Source organism: Pelodiscus sinensis, chromosome 2 (genome assembly GCF_052426305.1).
Source record: "Pelodiscus sinensis isolate ZL-2025 chromosome 2, ASM5242630v1, whole genome shotgun sequence".
Taxonomy (NCBI): domain Eukaryota; kingdom Metazoa; phylum Chordata; order Testudines; family Trionychidae; genus Pelodiscus; species Pelodiscus sinensis.
The window spans coordinates 35691143-35712728 of record NC_143053.1 but is presented as its reverse complement, the minus strand read 5'-3'; the positions used below and the strand labels follow the sequence as shown (position 1 = coordinate 35712728).

At 43.1% G+C, this 21586-nt stretch overlaps 1 protein-coding gene across 1 annotated transcript in view; it reads left to right on the top strand.

Moving 5' to 3' along the window:
• Window positions 1–19169, top strand: part of BAALC (BAALC binder of MAP3K1 and KLF4) — a 39292-nt gene extending 20123 nt beyond the window's left edge. Inside the window, exons 2-3 of the mRNA XM_006122398.5 lie at window positions 12746–12915; window positions 18573–19169. Of these exons, the coding sequence (XP_006122460.2) occupies window positions 12746–12915; window positions 18573–18683 (281 nt within the window). The 3' untranslated portion in view covers window positions 18684–19169. The remainder of the gene's footprint in view (window positions 1–12745; window positions 12916–18572) is intronic.
• The last annotated feature ends 2417 nt before the right edge of the window (window positions 19170–21586 follow it).

Genomic DNA, 21586 nt, shown 5'->3' with positions numbered 1-21586 from the left:
TGGCATCCACACTGTGGGAGGCCAATGTGATCAAACATTCCCATTGGCTTCTCTTACTCTTCAGAAAAGGAAGAGTACTGTACACCAGTGGAAGCTACCCTAAGCATTTGAATGCTAGAAGAATGCCTTTCAGAGTGTCGATCTTGTGGTAAATATAGATGTGCCCCTTCTGGGTGTGGTTCACTGTCCCAGGAAGTGGCACTGAGAACACTTACAGAGAGAAAGAATGAGTTTGCTCTACAGCCTTAGCTGAGAGCCTGCTGGCTTTTAGCTCAAATGATAGAGGCTCATGCACTAAGTTCCAGATATTCTAGGTTCAGTTCTGCCTGTAGGTATTATACTGACACTCCTTAAAACGAAGACTATAACTTAACATTCAAATTTCAGTGCTAGATGATTAGACAAGTTTTAAACCTGTTACTTTGTGTGGGTGTGGAGGTTGGGGGATAGTGGTTACTGGCATGTTAAGTTTGGTATCATCTGTATTTTCCTTCCAGAACAAATATACCATGATATTTGCCTCTATTTCATGATGGTGCATTGGTGCTTGGGAGTATGTAATGGGATAGTGCCAACTTCTTGTGAGTGTTCCCAGGCCAGGTATGCAGCTGCTGCACTGTCAGTCTGTGGTGACTCGACAGTGGCTTCTCGAGCAGTCTTCAGGGACTCAGCCCTCTGACTGAGTGACACAGTTGGTGTACAAAGAAAAGCAAATCCTTTCTGGGGCATACAGTCCAACCAGGCCTATTTCAGGGCCCTCAATAATATCTTACAGCCCTCCCCAGGCTCAGAGTATGTTAGTCTTTACCTGACCTGGGTATTGAGGCTTCCCAAGGCTTCATCCCCAGAGGCAATAGTTTTGCCCTCTCCAGCCCAAACTTTCCACTGGGCAACGAAGCAGTTAATTCCCCCTTCTTGGGATATGTCACATTTCAATACTCAGGCCACTTCTCTGTGTCTAAGGCTATGTCTAGATGCAAGCTTCTTTCGGAAGAAGCTTTTCCCAAAGAGATCTTCTGGAAAAGCTTATTTTGAAAGAGAGCATCCACACAGCAAAAGCGCAACAAAAAAGTGATGTGCTTTTTCGAAAGATAGTGTCCACATTGATTTGATTGGACGCTATCTCGCTTTTTAGTTGTGGTTATTATTTAGTTGTCGTAGAAAGAGGTTTACTGCCATCGGAAAAACCTCTCCATCTTTGAACTTTCTTTCGAAAGAACTCAATGGCAGTGTGGACGCAAGTATTTTTTTCCTGGAAAAACAGCCATTTCCCCAGAAAAACATTGCAGTGTTGACGCACCCTAAATGGCGGAGGGGACTCAGGCACACACACTACTCCTGGTCCCAGTCCAGAGACCCTATGAATAGCAGCCATGTGCCACTGTGTCCTCTTTAAATTTCTCTCTCTGCATCCACAGCTACACTCATTAAATTAAGAGTAGGTGTATGATCCACAGTTAATGTTACTTGGAGCAGGAGAAGCGTATAATATGTATGTACCACTCCAGTCCTCATTGCAGCAGCTCTGTAAAGTTTTCCTAACCATTAATAGCTTCTCAGAGAAACAAGGGGAGGGGAAAATAGAATTTCCACTTGATAACACAAACTCCTCTTGTTGTCACTAAAATAATCTTAATCTTGATGGAAACTGCCTATGGCTATGTCTACACTACAGAGGTGTTTTTTTGGAATAACAGCCGTTTAAAAAAAAAAACAACAACAAAAAACCTTCACTTAGTCCACACTGCAATCGCGTTCTTTTGAAGAAAAAAACCCCCAAAAGAACAGAGGGGGTTTTCCAATATTGGTAAACCTCTTTCTACAAGGAGGAAGCCTTTTTCCAAAAGAGCTCTTTCGGAAAAAGGCGTGTGTGGATGGGGAAGAGGGAGTTCTTTCGAAAGAAGAGGAAAGAGGAAAAAGCACAGGTGCCCTGATGGCCACTCCATCCATAGTAATCACAACTTAAATGCGAGATAGCGTCCATTCAGTGTGCTAAGGAGAAGTGCTAAGGAGGACAAGTTTTAGTTTTGCGCGCACACACACACACACTCACACACATACACAAGGTTGGGGGGAAGTTGAGAAAAAAAGTTTCCTGCCCCTTTAAGGGTGGCCATTTTGAATTTGGTTCTCCACAGCACACCTCCAACTGCCTCGTGACACACTGGTGTGCCACAGCACACAGTTTAAGAAACACTGCTGTAGATATTCCTGGAGATTTATAATCTGGACCAGAAACCTCTTAAAATGTGATTTAGAACATAGTGTTTCCCCCAGCGTGCTGATCAAGCCCACCTTCTTGCCATCTGGGGTTCCCTACCCCCTTGTCCTGCAGGGCCAGAAGCTCACAGTCAAGGCACAGAGTTGGGGTAACCATCCCCCAGCAGAGGAACACAGACACTGAACCATCTCAGCTTTGGGAGAACTCAGCTACAAGTTTGTTGGCAGCATCCAGCAACCCAACCCAGAAAAGGAACCAAAACCCCAGATAGATTTCATCTCATTCTGTGAGAGTTTTACACAGAAAACACTCAAAGATGTCTACCTTTATTAATGAAAAAGGGATATGCACAGTAGTTGCCCCCCAACCTATGACAATTATTTACACTGGGCCTGATGATAAACAAAAAAGTATAAAAAGTAGGATTTAAATGATTGCGTGTGAAATCAGACAGATCAGAATTACTAAGCCAAAATAAACAAATAATGCCAGCTAATTCTAATACACTGATAGACTTTTTGCATGCAAATTCTTACCCTAGTCATTCTTATCTCAGGCCAGAATTGACTTTTTCTGGTCTGGGCCCAGCAGTTTTGTCTTCACCTTTTTTACTACAGTTCTTTATTTCCAGGTCTCCTCACGTATATCCTCTGAGGGTGGGAAGGCAATTTCAAAAGCCAGCTGAAGACAAAGACCTGATTGCTTTCTGTTCCTTAAATAGATTTCCCCCAAGGTGGGAACCCTTTGTTTAGTCTCCCCACCACCATAGAAAAATACTAGATTCAAGAAGGATTCCAGTACTAGGTGGCCTGGTCACATGTCTTTTTCTAGGACCAACCACAATTTGGGCTTACAGGAAAAATAAAACCATTGAGTACTGAGCCATTAAGTTCTAAAGTATCACTAATAGTCCTCATTAGCACATTTAGAATTAAAACCAGATTCACACTTCCTATTCTAACTTCAAATTCAAGAACCAAAATAGGATATACAGATTCAGCAAAAGTGATATGTTACATTACCTGTTTTGCATAAATCATCTTTGAGTTATGCATATTCATGTGCCAATTTTCATGAAACATGGGAGGGAGGTATGATGCATCTTGCAACTTCCAGATGGTGAGAAAAGAAAAAAAAGTGTAACCAGTCATTCCTTTATTTGTGACATGGCAGTATTCTATTTGTCTTATAACACTGCCAAATGCTTGCCATCTGGAGAGCAAGATGTTCAGTGTTGGTCCTTTAAGATCTTGTCTGCTCTCTAATCAGGATTCATATATGAATTAATGAAATAGCCAGCATCTAAATTATGTTTCATTTTCTGATTTGTCAACAGAATCTTGAGTTATAGCTTCCATTCCAATGGATTGTTGTTTTGATCATGTCTCACTGGTGATATATGAAGAGGATTGTGTCTGGATCTTCTTTCACATAAGGTGTCACTCAGGCATGGGCAGCATGTATCAAGGGCAGGGGAAGGCTGAACCTCCCCAAAGAGTTGTGGCCCCACCCATGCTGTGTCCCCAGGCCCATTCCTGCTCCCCAACACTGTGTTGCAGAAGGCTCTTTTCGTTCTGCCCAAGCTCCAGGCTGGGACTAATGGGGGCCAGCCCCTGCTCCCGTCTGGGAGTATGCCACCCACCTAGTGCACCGCAGCAAGGGGGATACCAACTGCTCAACACTCCAGGGCATCCACCTGAGGCTCTAGGGTGGGAGAAAGAGACTGTGCCACCTGCCCAGCACACTGAAGAGCATGCCATCTGCCTGGTTCTCAGGGCTGGGGGAAGCTGCTCCACCCATTCGCTCTGTACAGTGGGGAGGAACATCTGGGCATTCTGGGGCATGAGAGGGCTGGTGGCTGCACAGGAGGTGCACTCTGGGCTTCAGTGGGAGAGGTGGGCCTTTGGGCAGAAGGGATGGAGTGGGCCAGAAGCTTGCCTGAACCCAGGATTCACCCGCCACCCATACACTCAGGGTTTGTTGTGGCTGCTTAAAATGTGTCTTTAGCCTTCGGACTTCTCAGACATTTCTTCAGCAGCTGTCACTTCCAGACAGTTCCTCCTAGGTAACAGCCTGCTGCCTGAAAGTGTCTTTCATAGGATTACAACCAGCTCAGCAAATCATTCCATTGTTGCTGAACAAGAGTTCTAAAACAGTTACTTACTTTTAGAAAAGCAAACATAATAGCATCCAACTAAAACAAGCATAAAGCCTGCAGTACATCAGTAGATCCTGATAATGGCAATATAACTGATAGCTGGGCTCAATTGAAAGAGAATGGAACTGATATTTGCAGTCCCAGATGGTGACAATTGGTTCATTTCAGATAAGTATTAGACAAAATGTTTAATCTCAGTACAGTATGGCACTCAAGCAGTGAATTCATAGAGGACACAAATGAACCAAGTCTAGCATTTCCATTGTTTATTATCTCCCACAATTCCAAGAAAGATACCTCTCTGCAAAAAAATCTGTTCCATGAAAAACAGAAAGTGGCAGCATACTCAGCTAGTGAATGGATAAAATAACTGTGCCTAATATTGCTACAGTAATACAAATCAATAAAACTGCTTTTTCATAACAGCTCGGACACAATAAAACTGTATTATTATGGGCTCAAAATCCAAAGAGTTACATGTTGAAAGTAGTGTAGGAGGATAAACCCACAGAAGAAAAAAAATCTGATAACTCATGAGTCATGGGGCAGTCCACTCACCAATGGAGCATCTTCTTTTGGCTGCATCTGAAAATTAGCTGTCAGTCTGACACCCCTCTTACAGTCATTCACTCCATCACTCAGTCTCACTGTCTTAGGACTCACCTATTCTTGCTTCATGTGTTGGCCCTCCAATCAGATCATTGTAGTTCTCCCTTTGTGGGTATCAATGTCTCTTAGGACCCACTGTCCCGGGTAGTCTTGCTGTCCACTGCCTCTTAATGGCACCACTGCTCAGGGACTGGTAGGGGAACCCAGATCCATCTTCTATACTGGGTTCCAGTCTAGGGACCCTACAACAATCAGTCAAGATTTGTACAGACCGTTACAGCTGTCTCCCTGAGATGCTTCCTACCTTGCGTTCTCTCATCCTGAGAGTGACTGTAGCTTCTCTCTCTTTGGTCTCCTAGGCTATGTCTAGACTGCAGGCTTCTTTCGAAAGAGGCTCTTTCGAAAGCATCTTTCGAAAGAGCCTCTTTCGAAAGAGAGCGTCTAGACTGCACAGAGAAATTTCGAAAAAGCGGCTTGCTTTTTCGAAAGAAAGCATCCAGTGAGTCTGGATGCTCTCTTTTGAAGAAGCCCTATTTACATTGAAGAACGCCTTCTTTCAAAAGAGGAACTTTCGAAAGAAGGCGTTCTTCCTCGTAAATTGAGGTTTACCGCCATCAAAAGAAAAGCCGCGCTCTTTCGAATTAATTTCGAAAGAACCCGGCTTGAGTCTGGACGCAGGGGAAGTTTTTTCGGGAAAAGACTACTTTTCCCGAAAAAAACCCTGAGTCTGGACACAGCCCTACTCTCAGCTCCTGAGCTTTATGCAGGCCCCTCCTGTTCCTTCCAGCTGAGCTTCCTCTTTAATTAACTCTCCTTACGCCCTACCTCCTCCTCCAGGTGGAGCCTGGGCAGATAATTGTGCCACCTCGCTACCTTAACTCCTGCAGGCCTTATGTGGGGTGGCTATCCGATTACACTAGGGCTATGTCTAGACTCTCCCCTCTTGCGCAAAGCATATGCAAATGAAGTGAAGCGTCTACACGGCTCCTTTTTGCACATAAGCCCCCTCTTGCACAAGAGCTGTTCTTCCTGAAAAAAATGCAGAAGAATACCTCTAGCACAAGAGGGGGTTTTTGCGCAAAAAGGAGCCATGTAAACGGCTCCTTTTTGTGCAAAAGCCTCTTGCGCAAAAACAGTCTCATTAATTATGCAAATGAAGCCCATGCTTCGCCTCATTTGCATGTTTCTTGCACCAAATGGGAGCAGTACAGACATAGCATATGTGTTTGAAATGTCGAAATGCAGTCGTTAACCCTTAACACTTACAGCACTGTGCATCTTCAAAGCGCTATAGTAGCTCACGCTCATAACACCCCTGGCAGGAAACCAAGTAAGTATTCTTATCTCTGTTTTCAGATGAGGCAATTGAAACAGGGAGTAGAACCAATTTACATAAGTCCATATTAAGTCAGTACCAGAGGGAGGCATAGACACAGCAGTGCCTGCCAAGCCTGCATTTGTTCTTGTAAAGAGGCTATGCCATGATAAATACATAAAGGCTATGTCTAGACTGGCATGATTTTCCGGAAATGCTTTTAACGGAAAAGTTTTCCGTTAAAAGCACTTTCAGAAAAGAGCGTCTAGATTGGCACGGACGCTTTTCCGCAAAAGCACTTTTTGCAGAAAAGCGGCCGTGGCCAATCTAGATGCGCTTTTGCGCAAAAAAGCCCCGATCGCCATTTTCACGATCGGGGCTTTTTTGCGCAAAACAAATCTCAGCTGTCTACACTGGCCCTTTTGCGCAAAAGTTTTGTGCAAAAGGGACTTTTGCCTGAACGGGAGCAGCATAGTATTTCCGCAAAAGGCACTGATTTCTTACAGTAGGAAGTCAGTGCTTTTGTGGAAATTCAAGCGGCCAGTGTAGACAGCTGGCAAGTTTTTCCGGAAAAGTGGCTGATTTTCTGGAAAAACTGGCCAGTCTAGACACAGCCAAACAGTACTTGAGCCCTTGTTCCTAAATAACTAACTGGCTTCCTGTGTCACTTCCTGCAAATCATCTGAATGTGCAACAGTAGTCAAGATTTCTTTATAATCCTGTCCCATGCCAGGTGACTGGGACCAAGAAAAAAAGAGTAGCCTTATTACTATTACTCTGCTGTACACCTTTGACTGGAGAGCAGCAGGGAGGTGAGAGATTTAAACTGCAAGCTGCTGAAGTAGACTTCCTGATGGTGCAAGAGATGAGGGGAAGTATCAATGCACTACACTGTGTCAGAACATGGTTCATCTTGGCCAGTATCTTCAGGCCAACAGTGACTCATACCAAATGTTCTCAGGGAGTGCACAGAACCAGGCAACTACGGAGTGATCCACCCCTGTCTCTCACTCCTGGCTTCTGAGGGCCAGAATTTATGGCTGTCCTGAACATAGAGTTGCATCCTTGACCATCTTGGGGTGGACAAGAGGCTGCCAGCGGGTCAAATCTGGCCTACCAAGCCACCGGATCCGGCCTACAGCTGCCTTGCCGGAATCCTTAGGTAGAGAGGGGCTCACACTTTAAAAAGCCAGCTGCTCTCCACTGTGGACGGCTGGAGAGGGAGGGGCGAGACTCTCACATGCTGTTCCTCCCCCCAGCAAAATATCTTAGCTCCCATTGGCCAATCTCTTAGTTTCTGGCTGAGAGCTGAGAATTTTTTCTGGGAGCAGGGCAATGTGAGAAGGCTTCTCTCTCCCTTCCCCCCCCCTCCCCCATGCAGAGCGGAGCCACCTGGAGCAGCGAGTAGCCAGCTGCAAACAGTCTGCCTCAGGTTTCTGCAGGTAAGCGCTTCCCAACCAGAGCCTGCCTCTGGCATCCCACCCCCTCTTTCCCTTCTGACTGCCTGCCCCAGGCTACAACTCAAACCCGCTGTACCCCTTTTTCCACTTCTGCCGTGTCACAACCCCCCCCCCGACCTTCCATCCCTTCCTACACTCCTTCCCCATGAAAGAATCCTCTCCTGCACTTATACACCCTCCCTGACCCTGCACCCCATTCCACTGCCTCAGGTTACCACCCAAAGCCTCTGCACCCCCTTCACCCATCATCACAACTCCTTCCCAGACCTTACATCCCCTCCTAGAGCCCCTCCCCCAGGGCAAAAGCCTCTCCTGCACCTATACCTCCTACTGGACTGTGCACCCCAAACCCCTGCCCCAGATCACAGCCTCCACCTTCACCTAAACTCCCTCTCAGACCTCTGACCCACTCTTACATCCCAGTCCCCTATCTCTATCCCACACTGCACACTCCCTCCACATAAGTGTGTCCCTTGACCACTTGTCAAAATCTTGGAGTGGCCCTCCAGTAAAAATTGTTGCTCACCCCGATCTTGACTAACAACCATTGATGAACTTAGCCGGGTCTTTTGTCAACCCATCTATACTGACCATCACAGCATCCCAGGGGAATAAGTTCCACGGGTTAATTGGGTGTTGTGTAAAAAGTATTTCTTCTTATTTTTAATAAACCTGCTGCCTATGAATTTCTTCAGGTTTTTGTATTGTGTGAAAGGGTAAATAACAAACTTTTCCATTCAGTTTTTCTAAACCATTCATGATTTTGTAGACTTTGATCATATCCCCCTTAGAAAAAATAACTAAGATTAATCACCTTAATCTTTTAAATCTCTCCTTGAAGCTATTCCATACCCTTTATCATCTTTGTTGCCCTTCTATGATTTTTTTCCAATTCCACTAAATTTTTTTTGAGAGGCAGGAACCAGAACTGGACCCAGAGTTCAAGGTGCGGGCATACCAGGGATATTATATTAGGGGTATTTTCTGTCTTACTTTCTATCCCTTTCCTAATAGTTGGTAGAGTACTGTTAGCATTTTTTACCACTGCTACATAGTGACTCTACAGCTACACTGCTGGTTTTTTGCGGAAGAGAATATGCAAATCACACTCATTTGCCTATCTTCCGATTCTTTTTGCAAAAGAGGTTTTGATGATAAAAAGCCCTGTGTAAATAGGGCCATTTGTCAGGAAAAAAAACCCTTTTTTGCAAGATCCCTTGTTCCTCAGAAATGGAGGTTTACAGGATCTTGCGAAAAACTTATTCTGCAAAAAGAATGGAAAGATATGCAGATGAGAGAGCAATTTGGATAGCCTCTTCCACAAAACAACAGCAGTGTAGCCAGAATGTATGTTTTCAGAGAACTAGCCTAGTGACTCACAGATCTCTTGGTTGGGTGGTAACAGCTAATTTAGAACCTGTCGTAAATAATGGGGATTATTTTTTCCAATGTACATTACTTTGAATTTATCTGTGATTAATTTATTCTGCCATTTTTGCCAAGATCCCTCTGTAATGCCTCACAGTCTGCTTTGGACTTACCGTAACTATCTTGAATAATTTTGTGTCTTCTGCAAACTTTGCCACTTCATTTTTAACCCTCTTTTTCAGATCTTTAACAAATATGTTGAACAGCACAGGTCCTCCTACTCCTGATCCTGGGGGTGCCCACTCTTAACTTCTCTGAATAGTCAATGATAAAACTGGCCATTTCATAGAATCATAGAAGATTAGGGTTAGAAGAGAGGTCATCTAGTCCAACCCTCTGCTCAAACCAGAACCAATCCCAAATAACTCATTTATTCCTCTTACCTTTTGTTTCCTGTCTTTCAACTAGTTTTTGATCCATGAGACGGCCTTCCCTCTTATCCCAATTGGAACTTAGTTTCTATAAGAGCCTTTGATGAGAATCTTGTCAAAGATTTTCTCAAAATCCAAGTATGCTGGCTTAAGCATCTTATGTACATGCTTGTTGACTCCCTCAAAGAATTCTAAGAGGCATGACTTCCCTTTACAAAATCTGTGTTGACTGTCCCTGACAAATCATATTAATCTATGTGTCTGATAATTCTGTTCTTTACTTTTGTTTCTATCAATGTGCCCTATATTGAAGTCAGGCTTACCTGTCTGTAATTTCCAGGATTGCCTCTGAAGTTCTTTGTTACCGACATATGCAGAAATGAGAGACACACCAATTTTTACCTCTCACAGAAAATGACAACTTCTAAGCATTAGGGACTTTAACTTTTTTTTACATAAATGGCAATATTAATGTTAAAAAAGCCAATTCCATGTTTTATTTATACAAACCAAGATTATTTGGATTTTTCTGATTTGTTTTTTCAGAGGACAGTCCTACAGAGAAACTGGTACATGGAAGTTCTAGTTCCATCTGCTGGCAGTTTAGAAAAATGCAATACAATATATTTTTATTAACATTTCTCACGCATTATGCCACTTTCATCACAAAGACTGGAAATGTGGGTGGGACTTTTTCTTCCAGCTTGGACAACTATTTTGATTTGTCCTTCTGTTGCTATTTCAGTTGCTTTTACTTCTCACAGTCATTTCCTTTCACCAAATTAAATTAATAGGCAGCAGGTTTAAAAACAAGCAAAAGGAAGTTTTTCTTCATTCAGCACACAGTCAACCTTTGGAACTCCTTGCCAGATTATGCAGTGAAGGCTAGGAATTTAACAGGATTAAAAAAAGAGTTAGATAGATTCATGGAGGCTAGGTCCATCAATGGCTATTAGCCAGGATGGGTAGGAATGATATCCTAGCCTCTGTTTATCTGGAAATGAGTAACAGGGGAGGGATCACGTGAGGATTACCTGTTGTGTTCCTTCCTTCTGGAGCATCTGGCATCGGCCTCTGTTGGCAGACAGGATGCTGGGCTAGATGGACTGTTGACCCAGTATAGCCATTCTTATGTTCCTTTGGAAACCTGCTACTGAAAATTCTTTCTGTTGATGATGCAGCTTTTCCTGTCAGGTTTATTCCCTGCAGATTTCTGGGCAAGAATACAGAGCTACTTCTCCTTATTTGTCGTATTCTTAATGCTGCACTTGAATTCATATCGGATTTATAACAGTGGGTTTGGTGATGCAATGCATAGTTCAAATAGTAATGTTTTATGGATAGTTCTTCACAATTATTTTCCCTTTATATCTGTGTACACACTCTTACTTCTCTAACTAGGGACCACAGCATTTGTAAAGCCATAAAATAAGATTTTTTTCCTCTTGCCATGTAAGCAAGCCTCTTTATAAATAGAATTGGTTAAGCATTTTTGAACGAAAGTTACAGTAGCCAAAGTGACATATCTAGCCTTATTCTCCCTGCCCCTTGTTATAACTTTTGCCAGAGCCATAAATCAGATTTGAGACCCAGAATTGCAACTAGAAGTTTAATGAAGTGGGCTTATTATAAATGATCATTTAGTTCTGTTAATGGACTGTTTCCTTTAAGCCAACCTGTATCATTTTGTTCTGTTTGCTTTGCAGTACATTCAATTGATCTGAAATAAATTGATTAATAATTTGACTACACATGGGCAAATGTTTTGATCAAATGTGTTTGTGATTATTATGCAATAAGTCCTCAGAAATTAAGGATAGAAATGTAGCCGTGTTAGTCTGGGGTAGTTGAAGCAAAATGCAGGACAATGTAGCACTTTAAAGACTAACAAGATGGTTTATTAGATGATGAGCTTTCGTGGGCCAGACCCACTTCCTCAGATCAAATAGTGGAAGAAAGTAGTCACAACCATATATACCAAAGGATACAATTTAAAAAAATGAACAAATATGAAAAGGACAAATCACATTGCAGAACAGAAGGGGGATGCGGGGGGGTGGGAAGGGGGAGGAAGGAAGGTAAGTGTCTGTGAATTGCTGATATTAAAGGTAGGGAGAGTGGGATGTTTGTGAGTTAATGGTATTACAGGTGATAATTGGGGAAACTGTCTTGGTAATGGGTGAGAAAGTTCAAAGACTTGTTAAGTCCTTGTTGGTAAGTGTCGAATTTTAACATGAATGACAGTTCAGAGGATTCCCTTTCAAGTGCAGATGTAAAAGGTCTTTGTAGCAGAATGCAGGTGGCTAAGTCATTTAGAGAGTGTCCTTTCTGGTTAAAGTGGCAAGAAACTGTTTTCTCTTTGTGATCTTGTCTGATATCTGTTTTGTGGGCATTAATCCTTTGGCGAAGTGTCTGAGATGTTTGTCCAATGTACATAGCAGACGGACACTTTCGGCACATGATAGCGTAGATTATATTTCTGGATGCGCAGGAATATGTGTTCTTGATCTTATAACTCACTTGGTTAGGTCCAATAATGGTATCAGCAGAATGAATATGTGGACAAAGCTGAAATTAAGGGTACCCTTAAATACATACATATATTTTATTGGAACATTTTCTAGCTACCATTTTTATAAGTAACCCCTAAGATTACTATAACTAAAAGGGATTCAAGGTGACTCCAAGAGATGTTTCTAGTTTTTTTCCCCAAAGTCTTCCTTTTTATGAATTTGATAGTACTTTCTGTACGGTCAGGATCTTTGTTTCCTTGTACAGTCAGTTAGACTTGTAAGTCACTCTGCATGGCCAAACTCCTGTCCCCATGAAGTCAACAGGACTCTAAAGTGAAAGAAAGGTCAGTGGCTTATAGGATCAGGGCCCCTGTAAGCTCATATCCTCTTTGTCACTGTGTGAAAGACCCACAGAAACATATGATGGGAGAAGCAATGTTAAGACAGGGAAATGTTAAGGTAAAACTCACAAAACTAGGAGGGAGTCACAGGCAGCTTTGCTCTTTAAAACTACTTTTAACTCCTTGTTTTATATAAACTAGGTTTCAAGCTGCAAGTGTTCTTTTGTTAAAAGTTATGTAATAGTTATATAATGCAAAAGATTATCTGTCGTTAGTGTAAACACTTGTTGTAAGGTTCAGTTTGTGATTGTGTGTGTTCTTCTTACAAGGTATGCTGGAGGATGAAAAATCAACTCAGACCTGTATCCCCATGTCTTCAACTGCAAGTGGAATAATTAACACTGAGAAGAAAACTAGCTGTGGTACTCAGTGTACAAAACCTATGGCCCATGCCTCTGGAACTGTAACACAGAAACAGAATGGCTTCAGAACAGCAGAGGTATAAAGTTATGTTCCATGATTTTTAGAGCTAGCTTCAATGGTACTAGGATTATTTGTGTGACAGTTCTCCATTTTACAATTAAACCCCATTTAACATCTCAGAATATGATAAAATACACCTCAGCCACAGCATATTGTCTGAGAAGCTGTAGTTCTGAGGAGAGGCAGATTCTGAAGCTACATTTTCTGACTGGGTGCTTAACTGTGGACAGGGGACAGATCCAGAGCCCCTTACCCCACTGTACAGTAGGATCATCAGACAGGTTCTCTCATATATTTACCTTTGAGATGAGATCTCAAATGAAATTTGAGAAAACACCGAGCACCTGGAAAGGGGAATTTAGAATGGAAGCCACATCTCAACCTTAACTATTGTTTCTTTACCAGCAAACACAATAGTATGTGTGTGTTTATTTTAAGCCTCCTTGTACTATATTATTCCTCATTCACTGCTTCCGCAGCATGGATATATTCCCGTGACCTACACATCCCGTTGTGTCTTTCCATTTAGGTATTGTAGTAGCAGGGCTACAGGAGCACATTCCATGTCAATATGATTTCAAGAGCCACAGGAGGATTGCCGAAAATGAAAAATGCAAATGCTTATCATAATCATGAGTTCATGGAGAAAATCTAACAAATAGAGGATGGTGTAACAGAATCAGTGTAATTATAACATCCACTCTGTAAGAGTGGGCAGAATTTCAGAATTCTATTCTACAAATGATAGAACTGATTTATTATTCTTATTTTTTTTATAAGCAAGAATACAGACATATCAAGAAGAGCTTAATGTAAGCTTGAAAGTTTTTCACCAACAGAAGTTAATACAGTAAAAGTATTACTCACTCATGTCATCTTTCATTTTATTTAGTGCTACTAGAGATAATAGACCAATTCCTGCAACCCTTCAATCATGTGACTTCAATGAGGCTACTCAAATAAGTATGGATTATTGAATAGGGCCCTCTGTCATTGGCTTGAAATGCATTCAATCTTCAACCTTTTTCTGGGAAATAAAGATGCATGCAATCAGATCTTGTTATATCCAAGTGCATAGAGTTTTACACTAAGATGGTTTATACTAAGTCAAATCTTGCTCATCCTACTTAAAAGATTCTATCTCTATTGAGAGGTCATGTTATCTAATGTACAGCACTGAAGAGGGCTCAGGACACTTGGGTTATATTGTTGGGTGTCACTTGCTCATGCCATGACTCAATTTCCCCATCTTTAAAATCAGAATAAGTCTCATTGAGATGACAAGCAGTGTTCCCTCTAAACTGTGCAGCCCCACAGCTGCTTAATGATCCCTACCCTGCAGGTAGGGAGGGGATATATCCCTGCTGGCTAGGCGTGACTCGCTGTTCTGTCCTCAGCAAGGAACTGCACAAGTCCTGTGCCCCTGGCTGGGCAGGGCTCATTAAACAGCTGTGGGGCTGTGCTGCCATGCACCTTAGAGGGAACACTGATGATAATTGCTAAGTGAAGTATTCGTATTTTTTCAAATATCTATTCTTCTGTTGTCTTGCTGAAACAACTGTAGTACCAGCAAAGGTGTATGTGAATAAAATGAAAAGGATATGGGCTTAAAATGATATTAAACATTAATAATAATGAAGAAAATACAACAGTTGGATACTTAAGGGGTTAATATTGGTTCCAGGATTGATTATATTGAATGAAAGATCCAGAGAAAGTGCGTTGGGAGTTGAAGTTTGCTGATTGACATTAAGTTTCTTTAATGAATTAAATAATCAAATTATAAGAAATACCAGATGGGTGTGAACACATTAGATAAATATAATGTACATTGGCAAAGCTAAGGGCCAAATTTTGTCCTCAATTCCATGGATGTAACTGTCACTGGCTTCCAAAGTAGTTACACTTGTGGAAATGAAGGCAACATTGGGCTAATCTAAATAACCTGCAGGAAGAGGATTTCAGCTTCATTAGCCATTCAACAAATGAAATGTTTGCCAGGTTCATAGCAACATTTGAAAAGGCAAATAAGTGAATTAAAACAGAGATAATATAATAAGACCATTTCAAACACTGGTGTGCCCTCATTTATTTTGTCCAGATAGATCACATCACACCTTAAGAAAGGTAACATGAGGATATTATATAGTCTGAAAAGACAGAAAAAGACTTGAATTATTCAAATTAAGGGCAGAATAACAATTTCATAAAACACAAGAAACAAATCATTGAAAATAATGCACAGTAAATTTCCTGCCTATGGAATCGACTACTAGAGTAGCTCAGTGAGGCAACTGCTATCACTAGTTTTCCCAAAAGATAAACCTCTATTTTGCATGGGGAATATATATACAGGCAGTCCCTGGGTTACGTACAAGATAGGGACTGTAGGTTTGTTCTTAAGTTGAATCTGTATGTAAGTCGGAACTGGCATCCAGTTTCAGCCGCTGCTGAAACTGATCAGTTTCAACAGCGGCTGAATCTGGACACCAATTCCGACTTACATACAGATTCAACTTAAGAACCCCAGGCATCCCCAAGTCAGCTGCTGCTGAAACTGATCAGCAGCTGATTCCAGGAAGCCTGGGGCAGAGCAACTCTGCCTCGGGCTTCCTGTAGTCAGCCGCTGGTCAGTTTCAGCAGCGGCTAACTTGGGGACGCCTGGGGCAGAGCAGCTGGGGTGCTGCCAGGTTGGTCCAGTAGCGCCAAGGAGCGGTGCTGCGGGACCAACCGGCAGCGCCCTACCTGCTCTACCACAGGCCCCGGGCTTTGCTCCACGTCTCCCCGGTCTGCTGGGGGGGGGGCACTAGCTGCGCCCCCCCCCCCCCCAGCAGACCAGGGAGACGCGGAGCAAAGCGGCGGAGGACCCGGGCTGGACCTGAGGCGCTTCCAGCTGATCTGGAAGCGCCGCGGGTCCGGCCCAGGTCCTCTGCGGCTTTGCTCAGCGTCTCCCTGGTCTGCTGGCTCCCCCAGCAGACCAGGGAGATGGGGAGCAGCTTTTCTCGCCCCGGAGGAAGCAGGTGGCGGGACCAGGCGTCCCGCCGCTCCAGTCCTCCGGGGCGAGAAAATCCTTGTTCGTAACTGCGGATCCGACATAAGTCGGATCCGCGTAACTCGGGGACTGCCTGTACAGTACTCATCCATAGTATATACTGTATTTAAATCTCACCTTGAGGAAAAAGCCCATAACGTCTCCTGTTAAAATAATCAGATTAATATACATGAGCAGAGGTTAATAGAGAAGGATCTCTAATGGGACACATGCTTCACCTTTCTTTGTTCACCACAGAAAGTGCTCAGACTATATAATTTATTCAAGGCCCTCCAGCCAACACTTGTACAGTAGAACATTTCTAATTCAGTAGAATAGCAGTTCTCAAACTTTTTGGGCTCCGGATAAATAAAAATGTATGCAGCGCCCCAGCGGTCCACTGATTGTATGTGTTGTACCTACCAAGTTTCCAGTTTATCAACTTCACTGAGCCCCTGGAGATGTCTCACAGAGCTCTGGGGCTCCACAAAGCAGTTTGAAAAACACTACAGTAGAACATTTCTAATTCCTGTAGTACTATTACCCTCAGGCTGTGTCTACGTTGGCATGCTTTTGCGCAAAAACTTGCTGCCTGTCTACACTGGCAGGGAGTTCTTGCTCAAGAACACTGACGTTCTAATGTGTGAAATCAATGCTTCTTGCTCAGGAATAAGCCCTCTTGCGCAACTGTTCTTGCGCAAGAGGCCAGTATAGACAGGAAACATGAATTTCTTGCGCAAGAAAGCCCTATGGTTAAAATGGCCATCGGCGCTTTCTTGTGCAAGAGAGTGTCTACACTGGCACGAATGCTCTTGCGTAAAGGCACATGCCAGCGTAGACGCTCTCTTGCGCAAATACTCTAACGCAAAAACTCTTGCATTAAAGGGTATTTGCGCAAAATCTTGCCAATGTAGACGTAGCCCCTGCCTCCTGTTTATCAGAGCTCTGGGAGGAAAAAGAGGATCCTTTTCTTGGGAGCCTCTTCTGTCTGGGCACAGCTGCCCTGCCTTGCCCCATTAACACTTCTTTCCTGCTTTTTACCAAGCTAGTCATCTGATGAGCCAATTAGTTCCTTAACTCATCCAGTTTCCTCATTTGATTAGCTAACTCCTCCCTGTTTCCTCAATCAGCTGTTGCTGCGGAAACTAACTGAAGCTACCGTCATTAAAGTGCTGACCCATCTATTAGGCCTCAGCATTCTGTTACAACCTCATTTAAAAATGGATCATCTGGTCACTGTAGAAATCAGAGGTTAGAAGAAGTCACAGAATCTGTAACTTCTACGACCTCCATGACAAAAACCACAGAGCCTTCATTATTAGTGGTATTACTGAAGTGCCCAGGAGTTCATGGACCAAGAGGTTATTGTGCTCGGTACTATGATATCACAGAACAAAGAGACATTGTGTCCCAATGAGTTTACAGACTGCCTGTCTTTATCTATCTGTTGTCTCTTGTTTTATACCAAGATTATGAACTCATTAGGGCAGGGATTGACTTCTTGTTCCATGTTAGTATAGCACAGCAAGTACCATGACAATGGCTCCAGGATGTTATAGTAATATAGATAATTGCTAATCATCATCATCCTCCAAGACAAGAGGCAGAGAGACGGAGGAGCATAAGGAAATAATGTGAGAATATTGGTCATAAGCACATAAGAATGACCATACTGGGATAGACCAAAGGTCAACAAGGACTTTACACCTTCACAGGTTGGCCAGCAGAGCTGATTGGATGCAAGAGGAGAATGCTACTGCATCTTGTAAAAGGCAGCTTGCAGCATGCTCCTGGAAAAGAGAGCTTTGACTGAGGTGTGCTCATAGTGGTGTCTAAGATATAGCTTTTTCCTTGTGCAGTCCCATATTCTGGGCTGATCCAGAAGAACTAGGACACCATCAGAAGTACCCATATAACGTTTATTAGCAAAAAGCTCTCATTGACAAAGAAAGTTTGCCCGTTCACTTTAAGGGGATCAAACCTCTTGTTAAGGGACAATTGGTATTACCAGGATCAGATTTGTTGCTAGCAAATAAAATAAATTATTTATGTATTCTGACTTTTAAAATGGAGTGACTTTTCTTTATTGAGGACTGTATTGTAAAGTTCTGTATTCTTTGGAAGTGATTTGGTACAGTTCTGTATCATGTATATTGGACTTAATTCTCTTTTTATACAAATCTAAACTAATTCTGAAAAAACCTATTCTGGTTTAAGATCAGCAGAAACCTAGACAAAACTAAGGTCAAATTCTGTCTCGAACAAAATTTGCTCAACTGCCATATTCTCCAATGGGAGCCCCCCCAGTGCCATCCATGGGCTAAAACTAGTCCCATTGTTGAGGGGGAGACATTTTTCAATCAATGCACAGCAGCATTAATGTTGGTCAAAATGATTTATTGGCTTGGTCCAGTGCCCACTGACAAAGGGAATGTTTCTCTTTATGTCAATCAACTTTGGATGAGGCCAGATAGATCTGCTGTGCGTAATTAAAAATGTATGCCAGATTACAAAAATGGGTGAACACTTGGTCTTTCTGTGTATTTAGCATATTTATTTTGTTAAAACTCAGATAGCTGTTGTAAATGTCACAGTTTGCTGACAGTGTCAAGCTCACTATATTGTTTCAAACTTTTTAACAGGCTAAATGGGACACCAAGAAAATGCCCACAAAAGAAGTTACCATTAATGTTACAAAAAGCATCAGACAAATTGACAGCGACAGAAGAATCACAAAAAATTGTGTCAATTAATGAATTAAAGTGAAGATGGACCTGACAATACTTTGCTGCACTTTAACTGTGACTGATCACTTAAAATTTGAAGATGTTCTGTGTTGAATACAATGGGCAACGGCTGTTGAGTGCCTTGAGACACATTGTCTTAACTAGCAGTAAACAGCTGTGAACACTGTTGGATGTTCAGCCATGAATTTCTCTTGCAATGGCACTGTACAAAAATATAGCAAAATGTGTGCCATTCATGTTTCTCTTTCCCAGTCCTCTGCTATATAACTGTAGTTTTTCTATGCTGCATTGCTGTTAGAATGAGATTGGACAATTAGAGCTGCAGTTCATCTCACTTTGAAACAGAGAAAGAATTAATCTATGTTATTAGTAAGTAGCCTGAAATGTGTTATCTTCAGTTTTACCAAGTTAAATATCTGACTTTCATTTAAAAAAAAAAAAACTCAACTCCAGACATCTCAGAAGTAAACACAAATGGCTTCCAATTTTAAACTATGTGTGTGATTCACGAGTCTTACTGTGTTCTGATTAAATTACCTTGTTTGAAGTTAGCTTCTATATCAGAAGAGTTTAGGTCTTGAAAGCAATAATTGTCATGTTGTTACCAATCTAATGACTCTGAAGTTCCCAGTTTCAGCTTATGGGTAACGTCCACGTTACATTCTGTCGTGACTCTTGCTCAATTCTCCCTTCAGAAAGTACAAACTGAGAATTGTTTAATCAGATTTTGTAACACTCTTCACTTTTCAACTTTAAATATAGATAATCAGACTTCCCCAAATAATTTCTTAATTATGATAATTGCAAGAAGATGATCTTTGATAATTAAATATAATTGATTTGACTATGTCTAAAGAACATGGTCTAGAGAACATGACCTCTGAAGGAAGGCTGAAAGAATTGGGTTTGTTTAGTTTAGAAAAGAGAAGATTGAGGGGGGACATGATAGCAATTTTCAAGTACAGGCAGTCCTCGGGTTACATAAATCCAATTTACGTCGGATCCCTAGTTACAAACGGGGGGGGAGGGGCACAGCTAGTGCGGGGTGCCTCCCACACTGTTGCCACCTCCGGCGGTACGGGGGGCACTTCCCCCCAGCAGACCAGGGAGACGCAGAGCGGCTTTTCTCACCGTGGAGGACACGGGTCTGCTGGGGGGAACAAGAAACCAGCCAAAAGGTGGCACCCCAGAGCGGAAAAATTAATTTCCTAGGGAACAGCAGGAGCAGCAGGTAGTGAGACATTGTGTTATAGTCCCCACCTTGGGAGCAACAGCTCTTTCCCTCTTCAGCACTAGAGCTGCAAGTATCTTGTTAGCATCATGTGAAATTAACAAGTCCCTTCCAACCTGGCAGAGGTGAAGCTGAAAAATTACCCAGTGGTGTTGGTGGGCTAGAATGGGGAGGAGCAGGGCAGAAGGGAAGAGGGGATGAGCCCCAACCCCACACCCTGGCTGGAGCGGAGCAGGGTAAGCCCCGAGGGGATGGGTCTGGTTGCAAAGTGGGTGAGTGGACAATGAGGACCCACCTGTGGCTAAACTCCTGTTCCCAACACAGAATTTTTCTTTAAAATTAATCCTGTGGATAAATTCACACACACACTTCACAGGAAGGGATTTCCATTTTCTGCTCAGCAGAATATAACAGCTTTGATTGTATCAATATTTCACTGTGCTCTCCAATGACTATTGATTATACTTAATACCCATTTCACTGAACTATCTGTAGCAAATTCTATTTGGAACAGTAATATGCATTGAATAAACTTTTTTTAGTTATAAAAAACAAAGATTCTGACTATTAAATGAATAACTGGGATCTTTCAGGTACCCCAAAAGGAAGATTTGGATATAGCATGAAACTTATGATCAATTTTTAATTAAAATATCAACCAAAAAAACCATATCAAAACAGTGTGTGTTTTTCTTAGAATAAGGAAGTTGTATGAGAATCAGGGTCTTTTCCACCTAACTCCAGCTCCCCGTCCCCCCCCAAAATATGTACCAGTTCCAACTTACATACAAATTCAACTTAAGAACAAACCTACAGTCCCTATCTTGTACGTAACCCGGGGACTGCCTGTATCTAAAAGGGTGTCATAAGGAGGAGGGAGGAAACTTGTTCTGTCTTCAGAGACCAAGATGAACAAGAAGCAATGGGCTTAAACTGCAGCAAGGGAGGTTTAGGTTAGGAACTTTTTCCTAATGTCCAACTGTCAGGGTGGTTAAACAGTGGAATAAATTGCCCAGGGAGATTATGGAATCTCCATCGCTGGAGATATTTAAGAGTAGGTTAGATAAACGTCTATCAGGGATGCATGGCGTCCTTTACAGCTGCCATCAGGTGCCGCTTGCCCAGCTCCCGCAGCGCTGGCCCCACGGCTCCGGCCAGCAGCGCCCTTCCCCCCATGGCTGCAGAGCCTTGCACGGCCTGGCGTGCGCACCAGCAGTGCTGGCCGTGGCTGGCCTACACGCCAGCGGCCGTGGCCAGCCCGTGCATGTGCCGTGCACCCCAGGGGCAGACCCGGGCAGCACGCCAGACGCCATGGCTGACCTGCGCATGCGCTGTACGCCCCAGGGGGACGCGCCCACGCATGCGCCACATGCCCGGGCACAGGGCACCAAAAGGGCTCAGGCCGGCCTTGCATAGGACAGGAAGGGGTTGTGACCTGGGGTAGGGAACTGGGATGCAGAAGGAGGTATAGGGGTTTGGGTTGTGACCTAAAGCAGGAGGGGGTTGTGAGCTGGGGCAGAAGATTGGGGTGCAGGATCTGGGAGTGGTTATGGGTTCAGGAGGGGGCAGAAGGTTTGGGTTATGTGGGGTTGCAGTGGGTTGGGGGGAGGGAAGTTCTGGAGTGCCAGAAGCAGGTTCTGACTGGGAGGCTTACATGGGCCACTCCTTGCCAACAGCC